Below are 25998 nucleotides of genomic sequence, written 5' to 3' on the forward strand. Positions count from 1 at the left end.
GATGCAGCCTTTCTTCTAAACCTGAGTTTTTGCAGCTTTCAGTGTAGAGTGCTGCAACAGAAATATAATAAGAAAATAAGGCTTTGTCCATTTGACCACAGTAGGCTTTTGAAACTGTGCTCATACGTGGGGATACAGGGGAGACAGCAAGACTGGAAGTCCAGTATACTCCACAATTACCAATAGATATAAAAAGGTTTATGTCTAATGTCAGATGAATATAAGCCTAAACATGTCTACTTGCATGATTTATAAAGAATACAGTCCAGATCACTTAAAATAGTAATGTAACAGTTTTTTTTAGAAATGCATGTAAAGTTCTTAGATAGATTTTACTCACAGTCTTCACCATCTTTGCTTGTTCATTAATGGCTTCAAGGGGAACATTAGTGGCCCCAATCTGCTGAGTGATGCCACCTGCTTCACTATCTTGCACATGAGTATGACGAAGCTGCATGAAACAAAAAGCTGAATGATGAGAAGGGAAGAATGGTGATCTATTAGGTGATTACTGTGCATTTTGAAATAAAAGCGAGACACATAAATTTTCAAAGGCATAGCCATGTAGTCTGGATCAGTATGCAAAGGGATCTTTTAGCACAGTGATGGCGAACCTATGGCATGCGTGCCAGAGGTGGCAGACTCAGAGCCTTCTCTGTGGGCACACATGCTGTCGCCCCAGCATAAAGTTTGCCAGAATTCATTACTAGAAAGCCAGAGGGACAAGGCACTTTGCAATAAATAAGTGAGGTTTGGGTTGCAGTTTGGGCACTCAGTTTGCAAAAGGTTCACCATCACTGTTTTAGCACCTTTGAGACTAATTGAGTTGGCAGCATAAGCTTTCAAAGACTTAAATCTACGAAGCTTATGCTACCAACTTCTTTCTTTCTCTCAGTCTCAAAGGTGCTACAAGATCCATCTGCACACTTAAGTTTTGCATTCCATGATTTTCTGTTTCCACATCTTACATATAAGCAACAATGACATGCATTTGAGTCTTACCTTATCTAGGATTTTTGTCTTCCCAGTATCTACATGTCCAAGTACACAGATAACAGGTGCTCGTAGCTTTTCCATGTTCATATTTTTATTATTTTCAATACGACGTTTCTAGAATTAAGAAACAAGCAGTATGTGTTAAACCCATAAAATACAATGAAGGAGATTAGAACAGGAGACTAATTTGAATCTGAGCAGTGGACAGCAGAGGGTGAGAATCTTTTTTGGCCCAGGGGCTTAGTTCTAACTTGGGAGGATTCTCAGGGGCTGAATTCCAACAGTGAACAAAACTAAGAGCTTGGCCAAAAGCTAAGTGTCTTAGACAAGATATAATTCTGCCAACCGTTACGTTCTGCCACAGAGCACACAATGCACAGTTCAATCCAAGCAGGTCCACCTAGAAGTAAAACCAGTATAAAAGTTTACCAGGGTGCCTCTACACCACAGAAATAATGCAGTTCAACCCCACTCTATCGCCATGGTTCCATCCTACAGAATCTCAGGATCTGTAATTATGTGAGGCACCAGCACTCTTTGAAAGTGAAGGCTAAAGACTTTGTAAAACTAAAAATCCCAGGATTCCATAGAATGGCACTACAATACTTAAATCAGTGTCAAACTGCATTATTTCTACAGTGTATATGCACCCCAGCGTGCAAGACAAGGTTCAATTCTATGCAAGAGCTCTCCAATCTTTAAATATACTCATATTTACAATCACAAATTAGAGATATGGAACCATGGGCAACATCCAGCATCATAAACCACAGGTGTAGGCTGTGATTTGAAGATGTCTTTCTGCAGGTATAAGGGCATCCTTTTTCTTTGCATAAGGTTTGTTATTAAGACCAAATAAGCAGTGATACTGAAAAGACTTCAAAGGAGAAGTAAAATGAGAACACACATATACCCCCAAAAAGTTACAAACAGCCATAAGTTAGTGTCTAATTTTATTCACAGTCTAAGGCCAAGAAATGATTCATTTCTGATGAAATGGCATGCTCCACTGGCAATGTGACACCAGACTGCCTGGCATGTTTCCTCCTAGAAGCTAACTCTATCTAAGCCACCTGCTTTTTTAATGCTAGGCTCAGAGAGATTCTTAAAAGCCAAGCATTACTGGAGGGGTGGCTTGGAATATCACAAGTGATAAGGTTGCCATGCATTGGAAATGACTTGAAGATACACAGCAACTATTTCTGAAACCATCCCTCTAACAGTGCTTTGGCTCCAAGTAGCCCATTAAAGAAATACTGTAGGTCGTTTAGACACAGCTAGCTTCCAGAGGAGGCATATGTCAGCTGGCCACCTCCTCCTATTTCAGCAGTGTACAAATGTGAAGGGTAGCCAAAGCAACCCAGCACCATTCATGAATATCACTGTCAAACTGCTCTTTTACTTGTGCAGGCAGGTTTTGAATATTGCCTTGCATAAGTGGCAAGAGTATCTCACTGCTTATTCAAAAGTCCATAGTGTGATCAGTTTTACCCAAGGCACGATCTATATATGGTTTTGGAAAGGTGATGGCCAAATACCTCAATTCGCCGTTTAGCTTTGTCATAAGAACGCTCTTCTTTAGTGCGATCATCATCTGAATCATATTCTGAATCAGAACTCATTTCTTTGTTGAGCTTTCTTTCGACAGTTTGTTTGCTAGCAGCTTGAGACTCTATTTCTCTTTCATCTGAAGTCTTTTCATCATCACTTCCCTCACTTTCTCCATCTTCATACTCCTCGCTCTCATCCGCATCCTCATCTTCGTCATCTTCGTCCTCATCCTCATCATTTTGTTCCTTGACTTCAATATGAACAGTTTTCCTCTCTGACAAGAAGAGATACAAAAGCTAAATACTACATAACGGGCTTCTAATATTACACAGCAAAGCAAAAATGTTGTTTCAACAAAACATAGGCACAGATAACTATGTACAGAATTGTAATCACACTTCATTTCACTCACCATACTAACCAAAAAACTAGTCTGAATCAGAATGTCTTGACTTGACTTTCAGTCTTTGTATTGACATTCAGTCTTTGTACTGTAGGAGTTCTTGTTCATAAGAATTATTTGTATTTCAAACAACATGTCTCAAAGCCCTTCTTCTCCAGTTACACAGACAAGCAAGTTCTGTGAAATTACCAAGGGCTACTGGACTCTTATTTTTATTAGCTGATTATATGGGCCCAGCTATTTATTTATTTATTTGCTTTAATTTGCACGGTACTTGATACTAGACAAAGAACATATGCAAAACCTGTCATCACAGTAGCAAAGTGGGTCTCACAGGTATGCCAAGCTATCATATGTTTCTATTTACAATCAATAATGTTTGCTTGCTCAGATTCCACAAGTAAGAAAACAAGCCAAATGTTTAACAAAAGAGGTCTATGATCAATAAGGAATTTTACTCCTTTTCTAAAACAGTCTCACCCTTCTCTCTCTCTTCATCACTGATCATAGCTTCCCAATCATCGATTCCTGGTTCGTCAGGTTCCTCTTCCTCCTTTTCTTCTGAAACTAAATAATGGCAGGAGTAGACTCTGAGACTCTGTTTTAGTACATGTAAAAATAGACTTTGCACGTACATCATCATCTTGCAGAATGAAGATAGAAGTGGTATGGGATAAGGCAGACATTTGGATCAATTTACGAGAAAGGGATAAAACCTGGAATCCACCTCAAAAATACTAGAAAACAACCATTAAGGTTCATACATAGCTATGACAGATACGAGTACTTAGTAGCTCTTTAGCCCAAGTTTGTTGTTGTTTCCCAGACATTTAGATCAGTCACACATTACGTAGTGGCTTACAATAAAATTTGAGGAGTGTCAGAGATGGCTCCCACAGTCTTAGATTAGGTAAAAGAAATAAAGACTTCTCAGTGGGATACCTCGATGATTTAGCCCAGGGTTGAGCAAAGTGTGGTCCTGGAGCCATATGTGGCCCCCAAAGATTATTTCTGTGCCCCTTTAGACTCTGCAGAACTCTCTTTTTCTGACCATTAAAAGGGGTGGTAACTGTGTATTCTGGAAGCCTTGAAGAGCAGAAAATCACTTTTTAAAATAGGCTGCATGGCCCCTCACACTGTTTCACATGAGAAATTTACTAGTTTTTCAAAAAGAGGGGTGGCCCTCTGATCACTGCCTCTCTTACTCTTTTGCTTCAAAAACATTTTGCAAGCCTTTTCAGCCTCTGGAATGTCCAAGGACAGAATACTAGCCCCCCAGAGCTACCATAATTTACTGTATATACTCATGTATAAGTCGACCTCATGTATAAGTCGAGGGCAGTTTTTGGATCCAAAATCATGGATTTTGATATGACCCGTGGATAAGTCAAGGGGCAAACACTGGAGGATGTTACAAAAGATCTAAAGGGGGGGGGGGGGGGGCAGGGAAACAAAGTACCACTTCCCTCCCTATATCTCCCTCTTTGGACCTCTCCCATGCATCAGTCTCGGCATGGAAAGGGGGAAACAAACCTCGGCGCACGCACGCACTCGCACACTCTTCCCCTTACCAGAAGCATCTCCAAGGCTCATGGCTTGCGAAAAGGAGGACAGACCTCACTGTCTCTCTGCTTGTCACCCCCAGGACTCCCAAGGCTCATAGCTTGCAAAAGGGAGGACCGACCTTTCTCTCTCTCTGCCTTTCACCCCCAGGACTCCCAAGGATCAGGGCTTGCAAAAATGGAGGACAGACCTTTCTCTCTCTCTGCCTTTCACTCCCAGGACTCCAGGGTTCAGAGTTTGCAAAAAAAGAGGACAGACCTTTCTCTCTCTCTGCCTTTCAACCCCAAGACTCCAAGGCTCATAGCTTGCAAAAATAGAGGACAGACCTTTCTCTCTCTCTGCTTTTCACCCCCAGGACCTCTGGGCAAAAGGGGGTACAAGCCAGGGCATACTCAGCAGCAGCTTGTTAGCTCTGGCTGCGCGGGAAGGCTGAGAGGGAAACAGACACACACACACACACACACACAGAGGGAGAGAGGGCGCCGGGGCTTGAAACAGGGAGCCATTACAAGGCTAGAGAGAAAAGTGGGCACTTCTTCTTTCAAGAAATTTATTAGCATTAACTCATTGACCCATACATAAATCTACCCATGATTTTGGAGTTCATTTTGAGGCATAAAGTTTTCGACTTATTGTCAAGTATATATGGTACATAAAAACAACACAGAATGCCTAATTTATTGCTCACCTGGTTCTGCTGAAAGAATAATCTCCTCTTGTACTGGTACAACTTGTTCTACAGCTTCTTCAGTTGGAGAAGTCAACTCCATAATTTCTATAATTGCAAGAGAAAATGACTACAGCTCTGATGAAAGGCATTTTAAAAGGGATATGATCCATTTTAAAGATATTTGCCCAGAGCAAAGCTACAGGAACCACAATTTGATTAAAGAGTCTTGCATCACCTTGAAGACTAACATATTTATTATAAAACATAAGCTTCCAATGAACAGGTGTTCACATCATCAAGTGTTGTCTTGAGTAGGTATATATACAGGATTTGGAGTAAACTGCCACTCAGCAGTTTAAAGATAATGAAATGCAAAAAATATCTGGACTGTGACAGTATGAATTTCTTCAATATCTGCTTCTAATAGTAGTAAATATTAAGCACCTCACAATTAGTTTTTCAGATTTTTTTTCTGTTCTGAAGTGAAACAAATTGCTTCAAAATCCTGTTTAAAGATTCAAATTTTCCTAACAAAGCAAAATACTCTCTGATTGGTTGAAGTGATTACAATATCAGTGATACTGAAACCACACACACACACCCAGCCCACTTTCTCCTGCAATATGTATGTATGACTGGGGTCCAAAACACACTGCAGAAATAATCCAATTTGAGACCACTTTAACTGCCCTGGCTCAATACTAGGGAATTCTGGTTTTGTGAGACATTTAGCCTTCTCTGTCAAGAGCTCTAGTGCCACAATAAACTACAACTCCCAGGATTCCCTAGGACTGAGCCAGTTAAAGCAGTCTCAAATTGGATTATTTCTGCAGTGTGTTTTGGATCCAAATTTGAGTATTGTTTGTAATTTCTTTTGACTGAATAAATAAAAAAGGATTTGTTACATTCAGGAAATCTATAGATTCCTTTGCGATGGCATGTTTATCCCCCAGCCAATGAAGACTGGAGATGAGAGGAATAAAGAGAAACGTTTAGTTTTATAACTGCTTTTGTAACTCAAATTCCCATTCCAACCCCAACTCCTTGTACTTCTAGAAAGGAGGTGACTATATAGACCAAGTAAAACTGGGCACTCATTTGTTTTCATCCCTAGACAACAGCTGAAAAGGGCTTTTGGCCAGAGATATAAAATCTGAAACCTTACTTTCTTCCACTATATTTGGATCTGTGTCCAACAGAAAACTACAAATTGCCCTGGATTCTTGCAATTCAGGCAGGAAAGTCTAATTAGAATACATATAATAAATGGAGTGTGAAGTATTAAAAACATAGTAAGCTAGGAAGGATTTAAATTGTCTATTGGGTTTGTTTGTTTGTTGTTTGTTTGTTTGTTTGCTGGGGGTGGGAATCTAGCCAAAATCCTGTAGGGTCATGCTAACACAAAAAACTTTACACTAGCAACTATTTGCCCAGCAGTTGCTAAAGTGTGGTCATTCATTCTGCAGCCTGTCATTCTGGAAACATGTGCAGAACCCACTCTCTCATTTTTGATTTGGTGAGTGAGGAGCTAATCAATCATTGTCCAATGGATGAGCTAGGGCCAGGGAGCCCATTATGTGCAATCTGTCGTGTAACTTTGGTGGTGTGTACACTGATAACAGCCTCAAAGTGTATAGATAGGCTCTTAGCCTCTAATGCTAGTTTCCATTTAAACAAGATTCCCACCTTCTTTGTTTTCCTGCTGCTGTTGTTTCTTTTTCTTTTTGTCTTCATATATTGGCCTTTTTTTGGGTACAGAATCTTTGGATGGCACTTCAACACCTGCCAGGTAAGAAAACATTCAACACAGCACTGAAGTTCAACACATTTCAGGAGTATGCAGATTTATGCAACACAATAAGGTTTCCAGCTTAATATTTTGAAACAAATAAGCCAAGACAACCAATGGCTTAAGCAACTGATGATTGCCAAGCCTCTGAAATGTTCATTACGGGGTAAGTTCTTTACTACTGGGTACCAAGGAAGATGTCATCTACCCTCCATTAGAGAATAAAGGGCCTCTGAACACATTTGAATGTATTCCCAGCTTCAAACCATAAATGGTTCTCATGGCCTTAACTAAAAATAAATGCCATTTATAAAAAGAAAGGCAGTATGATGTAGTGGTTTCAGTGATGGACTAGGGTACCTGGGTTCAAAATTTTAGTCAAATAGGGAAACCCTCTGGGTGACCTTGGGCAAGTCACCCTCTCTAAGTCTAAAAAAAAAATCTAAAGCAAACCACTCTGAACATATCTTACCAAAATAAATTCCATGGCAGGGGCACCTTAAGGTTGCCATGAGTAGGAATAATTTGGAAGGCACATAACAACAAAAACTACTACTCTTACTTTTAAAAAGAACTCCTTTTTTGGCAACCCAACTCTGTTCAAAAATCTTCGGGGCTTTTAACTTGGATCGCTTAATTTGCTGTATTTAAGGACAATGTATTTATAGGCTGTATTCAAATCAAGAAACTATGGTTAACCAGAATTGGCTTCTGAATCCTAGTTTGTTTGGAAGCCATTACCTAAAGCACAGAGTTCACACAAATTGGGAAACCTGCAGCTAACTTCTATTTCCCTTTTTCTCCAGCAATTTTGTGAAGGCAGAAGCAAAGATTTCACATGTAACTTGGGTTATTATGCTAGGATTGACTATTCAAGTTAGACATAAATAAATAAATAAATAATAAAACTTTTATTTATATCCCACTTTTCTGTGACAGGACAAACAAAGCGGCTTACAACACGTTGAAATCCACATTTACAAATTTATATAACAAATTCCCCCCCTTAAAACAGGATTAAACAAGTTACAATTAAAATATCTGTTAAAAACACAATAAAAAATACAGCGAGGACAGAGCGGTGGGCTGATACATGATGTGGGGGGCAGTCATTCTGTGGCTGGGCACTTTTATTCAGGAAAGGCCTGCCGGAAGAGATCTGTCTTGACAGCTTTTTTAAAGATGTCTAAGCTGGCAATTTGACGGATCTCATCTGGCAGACCGTTCCATAGTTTGGGAGCAACTCCAGAGAAGGCCCTCTGGGAGGTAGCAGTTAGTCTGGTTTTTAAAGGCTGCAACAGATTCCTCCCAGAGGACCTGAGGGTGCGGGGCGGATTATATGGAAGCAGGCGATCCCTCAAATAGGTTGGACCCAAGCCATGTAGGGCTTTAAAGGTTATAACCAACACCTTGTACTGTGCCCGTACACTTCATTTACCATATATATTCTTGTATAAGTAAAAAAAAATATGTGAAAAAATTGATCTAAAAAAACCTGGGTCAACTTATACACAGGTCATCACAATATCAAGTCTTCTCCCCAACTCAGCTGTCTCCCAAAGGGATAGCCAGGGTGGGGAGGAGGAGAAAGCTGTGCGATGGTAGAATGAATGGCGCATGCACCAATGGTTCATGCGCTGCACCGCACATCATATACAAGCCCCATTATATCCAATGGGGCTCAAGCATACGCGCTATTTGCCTTACGTGGGGAGGTCCGAACAGATACCCCACATAAGGCAAGGGCGCACTGTATGTGTTTTACAGCTGTCCAGCTTGCAACTAAACAAGGTTAACACGTACTGTACATGGAATGTACAAAGCAGTCAATATACAAGTCTTGTCAATACGTCTTCTTCATTTTTCTGCAGTTTTCAACTGCCCCAAACTGGAAATCTTTCCTACTACAAATAATCCTGTATGGAAGTTTCCCAGGTTTGTGCATTTTTATGCATATTTTCTAGTGGGAACTGCCTTTCAAAATTTGGAGCAGTATCAAAAGGATACTAAATTCATATCTGGCCATGGAAACACATGCCTTGTTTACATCCCATTTGGATTACTGTAATGTGCTCTGCAGCCAGACTGTTCACTGGAGAAGGCTACTGGGATTATGCAATGCCATTGTTGCAGCACCTCCACTGGCTGTCATTCCATTTCCTGGCACAATTCAAAGTGCTGGGGATAACCTATAAGGCCCTAAATAGCTTGGGTTCAGGCTGTTTAAAGGACCGTATCTCCTTTTATGACCCCAATAGTGCCCTAAGATTGTCTGGCGAAGCCCTTCTCTCTGTTCCACCACATTCTCAGGCTTATTTGATGGGAACAAAGGACTAGTTAGAACATTAATGTATAAATGAAACTTTACCCTGAGCCTGCAGTAGTTTAAGAGTGGCCTCTGCTCTGGCTCTAGCTTCCCTCTGAGATTTGGTTAAGAGCTTTCCCTCTTTCTTCAAACGTTCTTTCCTCTCTTTTTCTTTTTGTTTTCTTCTTTCCTTTCTTTCTTGTTCCAAACGTTCCTACAAAATGCAAAACTGTATACATCATACTATCAACACACTGCATTAGATTGTGACAAGCAATAATCCTTCCTTGATAGCATGTTTCCCTTTGATATGGCTGCAACCCTATGCACACTTACATGGGTGGCAACCCAATAAACCCAATAGGAGTTACACTGGAATAAACACACACACCTCAGTAAAACAGAGGCACTGTAAACATGTCAGGCACCTTCAAGGAAATAGCTACTGGTAGAAAGTAAGGCAGGATGGGGTTAAATCTGTTCTGAAGAGATAACCATCATCCCTCTACAAAACCAAAATCATACTTTCTCTATCCAGTAAGAATAGAGGTATTACCTCCTCTTTCCTTTTGGCTTCCAGCTCCTCAAGTCGTCTGATACGCTCTTCTTCCTCCCGCTTTGCCCTTTCCTCCTCCTCTTTCAGTTTAGCCAAGGCTTCTTGCATTGCCTTTACTGTAGCTTTACTGGGACCCTTTTTCTTTTCTTTTTCTTCTTTCTCGCCCTTCTTTTTCTTTTTCTCTTTCTTCTTTTTTTCTCCTTCATTATCATCAGCTAAGTAAAAAAGTCAATTGCTCATTTTCAAAATGTAATTTCTTAAATAAGAACAAAAAAGAAATCAGCAGCATTTAGAAAACATCCCTTAAATCACAGTACAAGAGTGTCTGCATATCAGGGTTCCCCCTCACCACAGTAGCTTTTCCCACAATATCCACAAGACAGCTTGTAAAATTCCTAAGTACTTCACCTGAAAGACAGGGTTTTCATTTCTAAAAAGGGACACAATGGTACATGCACAGAAATTGCATACTCAATTAAAGTATACAAGAATTATAATTCAATAAAATATTTGCTAAAGAACCACATTAGTCAAATGAACTACCTACCAATGAGAGAATAAATTCAAACTATCATTTTTCTCCACAGTAAGACAAGTTTAAAAAAACAAAGCATTATTAGCGAACAAGGGCTTGAACAGACAGGCCAAAATAAAGCTGCTTCGGGTCACTTTGGAGGTATGCTGTTTAAATGATGCATGTGTCCTAAGAGGCCAGAAGCTGCGTCAAAGCCATGCTTCAGTCCTAAGGACTGGAGCGCAGCTTTGGCGCAGCTTCTGGCCTCCTAAAATGTGTGTGTCATTTAAACAGCATACCTCCAAAGTGACCCAAAGCAGCTTTATTTTGGCCTGTCTGTCCAGGCCCCAAGATAACTAAAATGGGTTCAAACTATGATTTGATCAAATGAAGAAGGTATTCACCAAGTCACATTTTTAAAATTATCAAAAATTCAACAGCCTGAAAACCACAAAAGTAATTAATTCACTCTAGAAAGCAATGACTGGCTATCTTTTTTATGGTCACCATACAATGGAATCATTTTCAGGTGTATAATCAGAAACTAAACAAGAATCCAGGAAAAAAATTAGTGTCACAGAGCAACATTTCACTGAAAGTTTAAAAAAACACACTGAGAGAAAATCCAACCACTCAAAAATTCCTGTTTTTACCTTACAACTTTTCTCACCTTGCCAGTTCTCAGACCTTTATGAGGTTAAAGAGTCTAAATCACAAAATGGGACTAGAAAGCACGTAATAGGAGCCACAAGCAAAAGAAGAAACAAGTCTTCACCTGCTTATTGATGGTTGGATTTGTCTTTAGAAAGATTTATGATTATCTTGTTTTTGTAATGCGTCCAATGTGATTTGGCCTTTATGTTACTAAATGGCCTTCAACAATAGGAGGGACTACCTGGCAGTAAGAGCTGTTTGACAGTGGAACACAGTCCCTCAAAAGAGTGGTAGAATCTCCTTCTTTGGAGGTCTTTAAACAGAGGGTGGATGGCCATCTGTCAGGGATGCTTTGATTTTGTGAGTTCCTGCATGGCAGAGGGTTGCACTGGATGGCCCTTGTGGTCTCTTCCAACTGTGATTCTATGATTCTATGATTCAAGAACTATACTAGAAGTAAATATAAATAAAAATAATTAAGGTTTTTTTTAAATTTAGAAGGGACAATACTTCTGGTTACATATATATAAAATCCTGATGGTTCACATTAATTCTATTTAACATTTTGAAACATAAAGGGGAAGAATTGAGGGGTCATTACCAATTGTGTCAGATTCTCCTTAAAAGTTGGGGAAGTCATTTATTCAAAGGAAGCTTACAAGAGTCTGGGTAACATGAGGATCATTTCCACCTGGGCATCCCAGTACTAACTAAGGAAGACTCCAGGATTGGAGTCAATTAAGAGACGGGGAAGAAAGCAGTGCTTAGCACACCCATTTAGCCTTTAAATAGGATTATCTGAGTCCTTCAGCAGTTTTTTCAGCACTCTATACCCCTCCTTCACCTTTTGTTTTTGTTGTGTGCCTTCAAGTCATTTCTTACTTATGGAGACTCTAAGGCAAACCTGTCATGGGGTTTTCATGGCAAGATTTGTTCATAGGAGGTTTGCCTTTGCCTTCCCCTGAGGCTGAAAGCATGTGACTTGCCTAAGGTCACCCACTGGGTGTCATGGTATAGAAAGCCAAATTGGAAGGAAATGCTGTACTCCACTTATACGCTCCATACTATTTTGTTTAAGGTTGCAAGTTCACCCAGTGAGTTTCATGACCAACTGGGTTATTTCTGCAGTGTGTTTTGGACCTGAGTCTGAGTACTGCTTGTACTGCAATTGCTATAATGCTGGCTCTGCTATTGCAAGGAGTTGAGCCTTTTACAACTCTTAGGCCTGTTACAGACTGCCAAAATAAAGCTGCTTCGGGTCTCTTTGGAGGGATGCTATTTAAACGATGCATGGGTCCTAAGAGTCCGGAGGTCGCGCCAAAACCACACTCCATTCCTAAGCACTGGAGTGCAGCTTTGGTGCAGCTTCCGGATTCTTAGGATGCATGCATCATTTAAACAGCATACCTCCAAAGAGACCCGAAGCAGTTTTATTTTGGCAGTCTGTAACAGGCCTTAGGGTTGCCTTGTTCGCAGTGAAAGCTGCTATTCTTCAGAAGCAAGAAGAAGAAAAGGACCCCAGATAGATTGATGTGCAAATTACAAGAACAATGTAATCAGAGCCAAATATTTTATTATAGAGATTTCTTTTTATGTAAGTTTTAACTTTGTATGTTTTTTTAATAGAGATTTCTTTCTATGTAAGTTTTAACTATGGCCCAGTACAGACCACGGAAAAGGGGCGGTCTGCAGCCGCCCCTTTCCACAGAGGATTGGGGACAGGACAGCCATACCAGCAACCCAGAGGCCTCAATCCAGTACTTTTCCAGGCCATGGAGAAGCGGCAAAATGCCGCTTCCCCATGACCTGGAAAAGGGGTGTCCTTGGGGTTTCATGCCCCTGGATACCCCAGGAGCCAGAGCCGTGGGAGAAAGGGGCCACTCAGCCCCTTTCTCCCTGGTGTCGTTCCTGCAGCTGTTTGGTGGCTGTGGGAACAAGGTGCGTGCCCAGAAGGAGTTCCTTCTCGCGCTGCAGCCAGGCCGCCATAAGCAGTCTGGGGCGGCGCAAAGATGTCACAGACGCACTGCACCGTTTGGACGCGGCACATGCGTGACATCATAATGGCAGCAGCCGTGTACACAGGGCGCCCCAATTATTGCACCACTGGCACATATTAGGGTTAGGGAACGTGTACATGATGCATGCTCCCTAACCCTAATACCGGCACTGGTATGCCACTTGTTGGCAGTCTGTACCATGCTTATGTCTGGCTTTTTCCTTTTATCTTGTATTCTTTGAAATGTTCTGGAGACTTATTCAATAAAGATATTGTATTGTATTGTATTGTATTGTATTGCTTGTAATTCCTTTTAACTGAATAAATAAAAAAGCATTTGTAAAATTCAAGAAATCCATAGATTCCTCTGTGACAGTATGTTTATCCCCAGCCAATGAATCAAACCCTGGTCTCCAGAGTTGCAGTGCAACACTCAAACCATACTGGCTCTCCCTTCTCCTTTTAATGGCCATGTTATAATTTATAAATAAATGAAAGTCGGAAGCCTAGCACCCCCCCCCCTTTTTTTTTATTGTGTAATCTTCCAGTTATATGGAGTGAGAATGGTATGTGTATGTTTTAAAATATTAAATGGAATTAATGGGAACCATTTGGATTTTATATGTACTGGATCTTTTCTATCCACAGGGGTTTGGTTCCACCACCACCTTGTGGATGGGAAAAAATGTAGATAGTGACACCTCATATTATTCAATGGGTGGTGATGTGCACGCATGTGCATCAGTGCATCGGCCACCACTGAATAATATGGAGCATGGCATCCCACGGATGCTCCATTCTGCAAATTGCTAACTGACTTATGCAGCAGAACCACTGTATCTGGAAGTAGAAATAGACTCCCACATCTCCCACACCACCCCAATATTACTAACCCTCAGCAGCTATTGAAGCATCTCCCTTTTCCACAATGGTAGGTGCTGACAATGACTCTGCAGCTGATCCTTTTTCAGTTTTCTTTGAGGCTTCCTTCTGTTTTGCCTGATCTTTACTGGCTTCCAAATCTTCTTTCTCCTTCTGTTTCCTCAGTTTGATCTTCTCTTCTTCCCGTTTTTTCCTCTCCCGTTCTTTTTTTTCTGCCTTTTTTTGAGCCATTGTTTTTATTTTAAAGGAAGAATCCACATCTTCATCACCACTGTCAGCATCTGCTACTGGCCTAGTCTTCTGGTTCTTCTTGGGTCCTTTTTTCAACTCTGAGCCTTCATCTAGTTCATCACCACTCTCACCAGAAGACACTGTTTGGATATACTCTTTATTTTTCTTAAGAAGGAAAACTTCATCATCTTCAGATAGCTCCTGTTTCTTATTTGATTTCTGAGGTTTTACTTTCCTTTTCTTAAGCGACGAATCAAAGTCATCATCCTCACTGGCAGAGGGAGCTTCCTTCTCACATTTTGGTGTCTTTTTAGACTTTTTCTCTTTGTCTTCTACTTCTTCACTGTCTTCATCATCATCCAAACTGGTCTTTTTGTTCTTTCCTTTCTTTTTTTTATCTTGTTTTGAAGAACTGAGTTCTCCATTGTCATTCTCAATCTGGTAAATTGAAACATTTTTCTTAAGTTAACACATTATCAATGAAAAATGTACAAAAAGTATTTTAATGAAAAATAACAATTGGTTATTTTTGTGACAACTAAATTTTGACAAATAAATTCTCTTGATACAGACCAAGATACTTCTGGTCTGCTTCTGAGAAATCCGTCTTCCAATATTTAAAATACATCCATGCCAACCAACTGTGCAAACTTGTGGAAGGAATTTTGTACAGGATTTTTTAAAAATGCAGACCTTACAGTGAAAACCTGTCCTACACTGGAATATTTGTATGAAGAATTGTATATGTGGCAAAGTATGCAACACATTATTTTCCACATATAAAAGGGTGTGTGCTTTTCTGCATAGCACCACAACCCTCTCCTCTCTTTAGGATTTCAATGTTTTAATCAAGGTTTTTGATATTTCAGTTACTATTTTAATTTAGGATATTTTTCTACATTACTACATATTATTTACCTTTATTGCAGCTGGTTCTCTTTCAACTTTTCCTCCTTGTGTCTCTAGAGATAGCTCTTCCAACTCTTTTAAGATATCATCTTCACTATTAAAAAAGTACACATTTTCAGATATAAGTATTCACTTGCAAATGCACAAAGGGTTAATAATTGTACACTTCTACTGCCTACAGGTGACTGGTTTTTCAACTTCCAACATTCATTTTCCTTCTACCTTTTTGAAATTAATCAGTGGATTTGAAAGGAGGAATAGAAACAGAGTGCAATGAGTTATTATTCTCTTCTTTATGTGCCCCATTGACAGTCTTTTCCTTAACCTTATAAAGTAGGAAACATCTTACAAACAGGCACAAAACAAAATTCTGTCATACACATCTGTCTCTTCATGTCCCTTTCATCAGGGAAATTGCCCAAGAAGGGAGCCAGAACAATCACTGACAGAAGGACAACCATTCTCTTGCATACCTTTTTCTGGCTTTACATGAATCACATTAGGTGGTGAGTCAAAGAATAGCTGCTAAGCTTATCAGCAAGTCATACATGAAACAGCAAGGCTCATCCTTCTGGTGAGTCAAATCCATGTTGGGCTTGGACCAATTAATATACACATACTGTATATTGATAATATGTTATACATGTGTTTTGCTGACTGAAGACACGAGAATTATAAATGGAAGTGCCAATAATCTCCATCAAGGCAAGAGGACCAGATTCAGACAAACACACAACACTATTGTAGCTATCACTGAAAGACTTGATTTCCAAATGCAGCTTCTGAGCTTGGGGTGGGGGGATACCCAAACAATGTATCTGTGTGCATTGACCTCTGCTACTTTTTACACACCTGCATGTTTCTCCAGGTTAAGACTTTAAAACACTTACTCATATTCCTGTTTCTTTTTTTCCTTTTTCTTTTTGCCTTTAGACTTCTGAGGCTCTTGTTCCTTGGCAGCACCTGCACCCTCTATTTCAGCAGCAAGGGCATCAAGGTCAATATCATCCTTGGCACTAGAATTTTAGCGAGAGAAATCTTTTAGAATCAAGCAAATAATTTAAGAAGCATCTAAATATATAGCCATCTTACTCTAAAGGCATCAGATCTTGTCTGCTCTTGAAAGCTAAGGAGGCCTAGGCCTGTTTAGTATTTGCATGAGGAAATTATTAAAGAATGCCAGACACTGTAGGCTACAGTTTAAAGAAAAGCAACAACAAATTTCCTCTGAGTATTCCTTGACTAAAAAAAATCCTATGAAATTCATAGAGTTGACATGTCAGCAGGCAACTTGAAGGAGCACACACTCCAAAATACATTCTATATCAATATGTTGTCACTGAAGATATAAAATTATTTTCTATTATCTATCTATCTTAATGCATAGAAAAAATAAAATTAATGGCTAGTCCCACCTACACTGGACCCAATGATGTACTGATTTCCAATTCAGCAACTGATTCAATAGGCCTACTCTAGTTCAAACTAACAACTGCAGTCTTATCACACTACATGATTATAGTGTTGTTATTCCACTTTAACTGCCATGGCAACATTCTATGGAATCCTGGGATTTGCATTTTAGGGAAAGGCACTTAGAATTGGGCCTCCCTAAACTTCAAATCCCAGGATTCCATAGGATGTTGACATAGCAGTTAAAGTAGAATAATGGGTGCTTAGAATTAGGCCAATGTAATTCAAATAAATAGTTGAGTTTGATTCTATGGGGAACAATTATTTTTAAATTTTAAGATACATCAGCTCTGTACAACATTGGTTTTGGAAGACTACATCTAACAATCCTGATCTCCAAATGGTCCCTTCAAAGTGCATTCTTTTCAGTGTTGAAGTTTATATTTTGACATTTCTGGGACGATGTAATTTAAATCACAGCATTTCTTTATAAACATCTGCAAATTTAATAAGCATCCCTTTGTCTTCAGAAGCATTCCAGTCAAGACTACTTCCAAGTTAGAATATAAGAGCACTGCTAGAACAGACCAAAAGCCTACTTAGACCAGTTTATTGTTTACTACAATAGCTTACCACATTACTAAGAACCAAGGAAACAGCCCCCTTCAAATGTTGTTCCCAACAACTTACATTTAGAGTATCCCTCTTCTGTTCCTGGTATATAGTCATCCATGAATCTGTCTAATCCCCCTTTTAAAACTACCAACCTCACTACACCTTGAAGAAACAATATTCCACAACCTATTTATGTGGACTGTATGAAAGGTACTTCCTTTTGTTTTTCCTGAATCTACCACCATTCAGTTTCACTGACCTCAGGTCTTTGTTTTATGAGAGAAAGAGAAAAATTATCTCTATCCATTTTATATACTCCTCCTACGCACTCCACCTGTCCTGAAACATATCCGGTCCAATGGTGACTGCCAACTGCACTATTATTATTATTATTATTATTATTATTATTAACTTTTATTTATAAAGCGCTGTAAATTTACACAGCGCTGTACACACTAGGAAAAAACTGGGAGCCAACTGCACAAAGAAAATTAATATGCAGCATATTCACTTGCAAGGCAACAAAGATAAATTCTGACCTCATCAATATTTATCAAATCCTAACTAGCTGAAGTTAGCATTCATACTCATGCACTCATGAATTCAGAACGTTATGAATAAATATTTCGAGTGAAATAAACAACATTTGTTAATGTGAAGTCAAAAACTTTCATTTATTAATTTTTATATTGTTAACCTAAGCACCGAATGTAGGCTGAAAACATAAATCTCCATATCTTAAAATCTCTAGTTGCTACAAAGTACTTTACTTTAACACTTGCTATAAGAACCAGTAGCTTGGCCTTTCCATTGTGCCATGAGTGCTCTAGAAAAAGATGCAATCAATTGTATTGTTTAACATGAAGAAAGTTTGTTGTTGTTCTGTGCCTTCAAGTTGTTTCCGACTTATAGCAACCCTAAGGCAAATCTATATGGGTTTTTCTTGGCAAGATATTTGGCTTTAGAAGGTAACTGTCTTAAAACAACCATTCACCAGTTTGGTTCTAATAGTTTTTAACTATTCCCAAATATTGTCACAGGCATTAACACAGTTCTTACATTTAACACACTCAACAAAACAAATATTATTTTCACACAGTGATAGATTACAGTGGACCCTTGTTATACGCTGGGGTTTGGTTCCAAGATCCCCTGTGTATAACAAAATCTGTGTATGCTCAAGTCCCATTACATATAATGACATAGCAAAATGGTGTCCCTTATAAAAAATGGAAAATCAAGGTAAATTTATACTTTTTTGGAACATTTTCAAACCGTGTATGCTTGAATCCGTGTATAAAAAATCCATGTATAAGAAGGGCCGACTGTAATAGGCTTTTCTAGGACTCCCATTGTTGTATCAGTTCTCTAACATAACCCTGAAAGTATTATAAAATAGTTAATTGATGTAATATAGCTGTTTGTTATTGCCTGCTTTCATTACTGTTTGTGCAGTATATCACCTCAAGAAAATAAGCTTCTCCTATTTTCTCCCTAGAGATGCAAAGGCTCTGGGACATTTTGAAGAAGGGGATGGAAAGGACAGGTTTTGTCTATTTTTGTTCTTCTTTCTGAGGCCCCCAGTATGGGGGAAAAAACAGAAAAAATTGAAAGATGGGATTTGATATTAATGTACTTTCAAATGTCACACAATACTGAAAACCTAAATGTTCAGAAATACAATCTAAGTGCTTGTCAAGCATATTATTCCTGCACAAAGGCCTGCATATCATGGTGCAACACAATCTGTAGCTCCTTCTTTGCTTCCTTTCTTCCACTTTCTCTATCATATGAAAGAAAACATCTCATGATTGAAAATGCACATATACTAGTAATTGAACTTAAAAATCTTTCTGTTTACATAAATCTTAAGTTCTGATGACTACAAAGAAACATACTTTATTCTCTATGGACTTTAGAAGACTGGAACAAATCAGAAGCTTCAAATACTGAGCCTAAAACCTTTGACTTAAAATTCTGAATTATGCTAATTATGCTAATAAAAAGTATTATTTATTGTTTAAATGCCTGGGTCAACATTGTCAATTTTGTCAGCATTTATTTAAAACATTTGAGTATTACCTTTAAATCAAAGGAAAAGAAAGAGCTCAGAATACAACACAATAAACAACACAATGATCCAAAACACACTGCAAAAATAATCCAGTTTGCGACTGCTTTAACTGGCTTGGCTCAGTGTTAGTGAATCTTAGGACCTGTAGTTTATTATGGCACCAGAGCTCTATGACAGAGAAGGTTAAATGTTGTATAAAACTACATTTCCCAGAATTCCCCAGCATTGAGCCAGGGCAATTAAAATGATCTCAAACTGGATTATTTCTGCAGTGTGTTTTGGACCAATATTAATCAGCAAGGAACAAAAATAAAACTTAGTAAAGAAGCAAATAAAAGGAAAGTAAGCCTTAGCAAAGGCTTTACAAATAAGAATGTTATCTTAGCCTGTCTCCCAAAGCTTAAAAACAATTTCCTCAGATGGGATGACCTGTTACTTGTCATCACTCATCTGACAGCAAGGGAATACACACAGCAGGTCACAATGATCCACATATTCGCCAGATTTCTATGGGATCAGAAAGTTTGTGTGACATAACAGCCAGAGACATGGTTTTAGTCAGCTCCAGTATTCTGAATTGGACTCAGAAACTAACTGATACACAATGCAAATGTTGAAATCCCAGAGCAAGTGAGTCTGAACTGGAGATTCTTCGTAGTTTCCAAATACTCTCCAAAAGCAATTGTGAACAAAGAGTAGTGCTGTCTATCTGCAACTCATGAGAGCAGAGATGGAGAACCTTTTCTGTGTTGTAGGCCACATCCATTTGGGGATGAGGTAATGTGTTACAAGCTATGTACCAGCAATGTATGGCTCCCCAGCCTAACGACTCTACTTTTTCTATCTCCTCCTGTTTCCCCTCTTCTGTGATGCTTGGCTTCTGCTAGACCCCCACACTTATCGTATATTAAATTATGCCAAGAGTTGCAAGAAGCATTTGGGTAGCAGGTTATTGTCTATACCTGCACTAGAACATTAACAAATGATTATTATTTGTTCAAGAGAAGAAGCCAATTTAAGTTGGTATAAAAGCACTCAGGGCTACTGCCATATCACCACATGAGCACTAGAAGGGAGGCGTGGTTCAGGAGTTATCCAAACCTGACTTTTAAGGGTGAGTGTGATGTGTGGCCACTTCTAGAGCAACAGAAGGCTCCCCTTCTCCCTCCACCCAATAATCAAATCCACCAAAGTCCCCATTCTGGCTGCATGAAGCTTCACGTTATATGCTCTCACTGATTTTATCACTATCCCAAACATCTACTCTGAGCTTTAGAAAAAAGGCCTGTGGCGACTCATTGATAACTCCACAACTGGGTCACACAAAAAGGAAAAACAGAATTGACATTATCAACATACTAATGACCCCACATCCCAAATTCCCAGGCAACCAAGTTTTTCATGTATCTCTTTAACATTATGGTATATAAAAAAAGAATCTGACAGCACCTATAAGTCAGCAACCATGAGCAGAGCAGAACTTTTCCAGTATTACCTTCTAATATTTTTTAGTACAAAAGACTGAAACCAGTATAATGTTGCTAGCATCTAATGAGTAGAATAGATAAAGACAGTTTTAATACCCCCATACTGAGCTGGAAACCACACTGCTACAAATCGATATAATCAGTGGCATCTAAGAATGCCTTGGCCAAGAATAGTACATTGTACATTGCCTGATAGTTACTCAGCTGAGGTTGTTGTTTTTCTAGTGGTGGCTGTTAGCAGCTCAAAAGTGAGTGACATCATCTCATAATGAATATTACCACCTCCCCAATTAACAAACTAGTTCCCTTCAAGTTGCTTTAATTCAGCCTTGCACACATCCCCATAGTGTCAAAAAAAACCATAATTGACCAAACAAATGTAACACAAGGAGAGTGCAGGGAAAAGCAGGGCATTATCTGTAAGCAAAGCAGCAGTGAGAGCACCTGCTAGTCTTCCACTGCAAAGATTCTCTCAAGCGTCACAGATAACAGCTAAGGGTTTCTGCTGCTCTTTCCTGGGTTCCTGAAAGAAATAAGCCTATGAAGAAGTCTTGCTGTCTAAACATGGTGCTGCCATCATGTCTTAAGACATGGTACAACTTAAAACAGGCTCTACATCCTGTCCTGAGCATTCCCTTTCTGTGCCCAGTCCATCAGCAGTATTGTTTCATTGCCCTATAGCCTGGTTAGTACATTGATGAACCAAGTGTTTGTTATATGCCCAGAATGATGACAATGACAACTACACAGTAAAGAGCATGTGTGTTTAAAGCCTACACTACTGTTGACACTTATTCATAATCCTTGACACCGTCACATGCTATTTTAATACAGTATTTATTAGTTTGGTATTTATTCTTTTGAGATACTATTTATATATTTTTTTTAGTTTTCTCTAGAAATCCCAAGTTCAGGATCATAATTATCATTGTATGTATTGTTTCTGAGTCCAAATAATATAACCTCATTGGTTTTCAGTCCATACTCTAGAACTGGGCAAAGGGTCATCCTGGAGCCACAAAGCCCCTGTTTTGAGAATTTCAACCCCTCCAGGCTTCCCTTTTCTAGACTAAAGAGGTGAATTTCCTTTCCCAGGTGCCTTCAGGAGGGGCAGTTCACATTTTATATGAGTTGCAAATTTCCCTCTGTCTAACATTTTTAAAATCCTGTCTCTTTTAAAACCAGAAATAGATTTCTAGACAATTCTGGGTGGTTTTGGAGGTGGCATTTTTGGTGAAGCATTCTGGCACATTCCCCAAAAAGCTTATGCTAGAAATTTCATCTTCCTAGTGAATCTCAAATGTACTACTGGATTCTTTTATGTCTTTTTATAGTAATCACTTTTAAATCACTAGGTAAAATTAAGGTATGATGAACAAGCAAAACTGTTTGTATTTCAGTCCCTTGTATCCTCTCCTGTTCCCAAGCAAGCAAATCAATTTTTCTCTGATCATCAAATTGGCAAAGTAGAAACAGCACATCCATTAGTTAGTTGTAATGTAGAAAGATGTCGTCCCATCACAGCTGTCTTGTCATCAGCCATTTGCAACCTGACCAACCAACTATATTGGACTTAAAATCCCATCATCCCCAGAGTACAAACATGGCTCAGAATATTGAGAGCTGATGTCCAACACATTTGGACCAGGCAGGCTGCTCTCAACATTAAGCACCTACCAAATACTTTCTTCCATGCTCTCAACTTTCCCCACCACTATGCCATACAGACAACAACCTGCTCGATCATCTTTCAGTCCCATGCTCTATGCTGCCATCCCCATTGAGGCATTTATCTTGACCAACAGATTTTTGGTATATAGATAGCTCTGGTCCAGGGTATCTAGAGGACCATACCTTCCAATATAAGCCTACCCAAGCTCTAAGAGGTTCAGGGGACGTATTTCTCTCTCTCTCTTACCACCTTCATAGAAATGTTTATTGAGAAAGTTGGAGAGGGCCTTCTCTAGGGCTGCTACCAGCCTTTAGAACTCCTCTAGGAAGGTTAAGATACTTCCTTCTTTGCTGTCCTTTTGGCAGCAGCTGATGATCTTTCTATTCCAACAAGCCTTGGGAATTGTTAACAAGAGAAGGGCTTTTTTGGTGCTGTACTGTTTTTAATCTTTGTTTGAAACGGCTTTAATTCTACTGTTAGTTAATTTACTGTTTTAATCTCAACTTCTGTATATTTTTAACTATATGTGTTTTTACTGTAATTTTCTGTCTTTTGTAAACTGCCCTGAATCCCAGTCTAGGAAAAATAAAATGATGGATGGATACTATACTTTATTCACCACCATCTTACTCCTAACCATCAATACTAATATGTCACCATCAACCATAAAGGGGCTGAGTTTATGGGGCAGCTGTGACATATAGGGCATCATTGCTCTCTACAAAAAGTCAAGCATATGGTGAGTTCTGCACAGCAACAGAGCAGAGACTGATGCAATCCTCATGACTGAGGCAAGCTGGCTCAGTACCACCAATCCTGTGGAAAACATATTTTCAGTCAGAAATGTTCCCTAAGGTATACAGCTATGACAAGGAAACTTGGGACCCTTTCACACTACACAAATACAGTCAGCCCTCCACATTTGCAGCTTTCCTTCTTGCAGATTTGATTATCCATGGATTTGATTAATATATTCTCTCTAGGAATCCCTAGGTCCTCCAGCACAATTCTATGGCCAACTTTCACCAAAGGTTTCACTGGAGGACCTAGAGATTCCTAGAGAGCATACTTCTCTAGCCTTTTATAGGTCCTGCAGCACAATTCTGGCAGGGGTTAACCATAGAGTTGCACTGGAAAACCTAGAGATTCCTAGGGAGATGTTCTCTCAGGTAAGAAAAATAGTGGGGAGGAGTTATTGGTGGTTTTTCCACTTTCACAGGGGTCCTGTGTCCCTAACCCAGCAAACGTGGAGGGCCCACTGTATAAATAACACTGTAATTCCACTTTAACTGCTATGGCTGCATCCTGTGGAATTCTAGGGTTTGTAGTTTGGTGAGGCAGTAAAGCTATCAGGGTGAGAATAATAAATACCTCTTCATATAAATGATATATACCTCTATCATATCTTAGGTTTCCCATAGGATGAAGCTATGGCAGTTAATGTAGTATAATAACTGTATATATCTATGTAGCGTTAAAGGACTCCACAGTGATATTCCTCTAGAGCCAGTTGCAATTACCTTCAACAATGTGATCATTAAGAATCGAGTGACCAAGCTTAACATGAGTATGAATAAGTTGTTTGCTATCCTCAGTTTTAGTGAATGCCTCCTACATCCGACTCTGAAAAGTTGGGCCCTTCCCTCTCTTTGGAATTGAGACAGTGCTCATGGATTTGCTGAAGCATTGAAATGGCTTCCAGGTCCCTTTAACTCAACTGAGGCTGCATCAACATGGCAGAAATCATCCAGGTTGACACCGCTTTAACTGTCATGGCTCTGTGTTATGGAATTCTGGGAACTGTACAGCACTGAGTCGTGGCAGTTAAAGTGATGTCAGATTGGATTATTTCTGCAGTGCAATTGCAGCCTGAAAAGCCTCAATCACAAACATGTAAGTAATCCACACGCACCCCTTGAGGATCAGTCTGAGAAACCTATTATTAAACAGGGCGTCACTGTGAACCAGGCAGTCAGGGCTGAGAGGCAAAGAGGTCCCGGTCACCCAAAGACTGTCCCCTCCTTGACTGTGTAGAAACCATTTTGGGAAGAGTCCTCTGCTTCCAGGAGACAGGCTCTGGGTGGAAGTAGAAAAGCGAGGAGGAGCCAGTCTCTCTGTCACACACAAAAGTAAAAACTAAGTACAGTAACATCCAGTATTCATAAAACAGGCATACTTTCATTGGGTCAACCAAAATGCACAAAATACATCTTCTATTAGGAGCCAGCGTAGCGTGTGGTTTGACCATTGGGCTACGATTCTGGAGACCAAGGTTCAAATCCCAGCTCAGCCATAGAAACCCACTGGGTGATCATGGCCAAGTCACACTCTCTCAGCCACAGGGGAAGGCAATGGCAAACCCCCCTCATAAGAAACCTACCAATACAAACCGTGTAACAGGGGGTTGCCACAGGTCAGAAAGGACCTGAAGGCACACAGCAACAATAAAGGTATCCATTTTGTGGATTTTGGATGTTACTGTACTTTGCTATGGGGCCCACACAGCTCCCCTGGATGTGTTTATCAGAAAGAACAGGGGCTGCAACCAGGGGCTGCTATGAGGGCCCCCAAAGCTTCCGCACTACCAGCCATGGGTGGCCAGAGGTCCTCCTTTCCCAGGACATGTCCTCCATTCCCCCTTTATGCCTGGGAGCAATCCCCAAAGGTCTTCCATCTGGACCCTGACTAAGAAGCATGGATTTATTTATATTTTATGCTTATATTTATTTTATTTTATTTATTCACATTTCTAGGAGTGTTTCCAGCTGTTTTGAGGACCCAGATGGTTGGGGGCAATCAGCTTACAGTCGTAAACAGCTTAGACACTGCTACTTCAGTATGAAGCGGTATATACATGAAGCTGTTTGTTTTGCGTGTCCTCCATTTTTCTCAAAAGTCCTACAACTTGTGGCACCCAGGGTGGCCAGGCACGTCCTCCTTTCCGAAGATGTGTCCTCCATTTCCATCTTCTCACCAGGTCTGAGAAGTCCCCCCGCTCCAAAAAAAATCGTCCATTTTGAGCCTTGACCCAGAAGCATTACCTTAACATTCCTAATGGTTTCAAGCTCTTGTTTGGCCACAGCCTCCATTTTCTTCTTGAATGCCCTCCATTTCCTCCTCAAATATGTACAAGCCTCCCTCCCCCTCAAATGTGTGTGTGTATAATATATATATATACACACATGCATGAGCGCGCACACACACCTATATAATATATATATATATATATATATATGTATAGTATATTTAGTATATATAATATATAGTACATATAATATATATATATATATTATATGTATGTATGTATAGTACAGATATACATATAATATATATTATACACACACACCTATATAATGTGTATATATATATGTATAGTATATTTAGTATATATAATATATAGTATATATAATATATATAGTATGTATAATATATATATATATATATATATTATATGTATGTATGTATGTATGTATAGTACAGATATACATATAATATATATTATACACACTCACCTATATAATGTGTGTATATATATATATATATGTATAGTATATTTAGTAAATATAATATATAGTATATATAATATATATATATTATATGTATGTATTGTACATATATACATATAATATATATTATACACATACACACATATATATGTATAGTATATTTAGTATATATAATATATAGTATATATATGTATATACATATATATTATATA

The 25998-nt window shown here is 39.2% G+C and overlaps 1 protein-coding gene across 1 annotated transcript in view; it reads right to left on the reverse strand.

Annotated features, from left to right (window-relative positions):
- The window catches only part of EIF5B (eukaryotic translation initiation factor 5B), a 40542-nt gene that overhangs the window by 13992 nt on the left and 552 nt on the right, over positions 1-25998 (reverse strand). The window contains exons 2-12 of the mRNA XM_089511446.1: positions 15910-16035; positions 15029-15113; positions 13891-14548; positions 9834-10048; positions 9341-9491; positions 6870-6965; positions 5202-5288; positions 3431-3517; positions 2535-2821; positions 1003-1110; positions 341-451 (exon numbers count right to left, since the gene is read on the reverse strand). Coding sequence (XP_089367572.1) covers positions 341-451; positions 1003-1110; positions 2535-2821; positions 3431-3517; positions 5202-5288; positions 6870-6965; positions 9341-9491; positions 9834-10048; positions 13891-14548; positions 15029-15113; positions 15910-16035 — 2011 coding nt within the window. The remainder of the gene's footprint in view (positions 1-340; positions 452-1002; positions 1111-2534; positions 2822-3430; positions 3518-5201; positions 5289-6869; positions 6966-9340; positions 9492-9833; positions 10049-13890; positions 14549-15028; positions 15114-15909; positions 16036-25998) is intronic.

Source organism: Sceloporus occidentalis, unplaced genomic scaffold (genome assembly GCF_023333645.1).
Source record: "Sceloporus occidentalis isolate IW3139 unplaced genomic scaffold, rSceOcc1.0.p SCAF_2, whole genome shotgun sequence".
NCBI classification, from domain to species: Eukaryota; Metazoa; Chordata; class Lepidosauria; order Squamata; family Phrynosomatidae; genus Sceloporus; species Sceloporus occidentalis.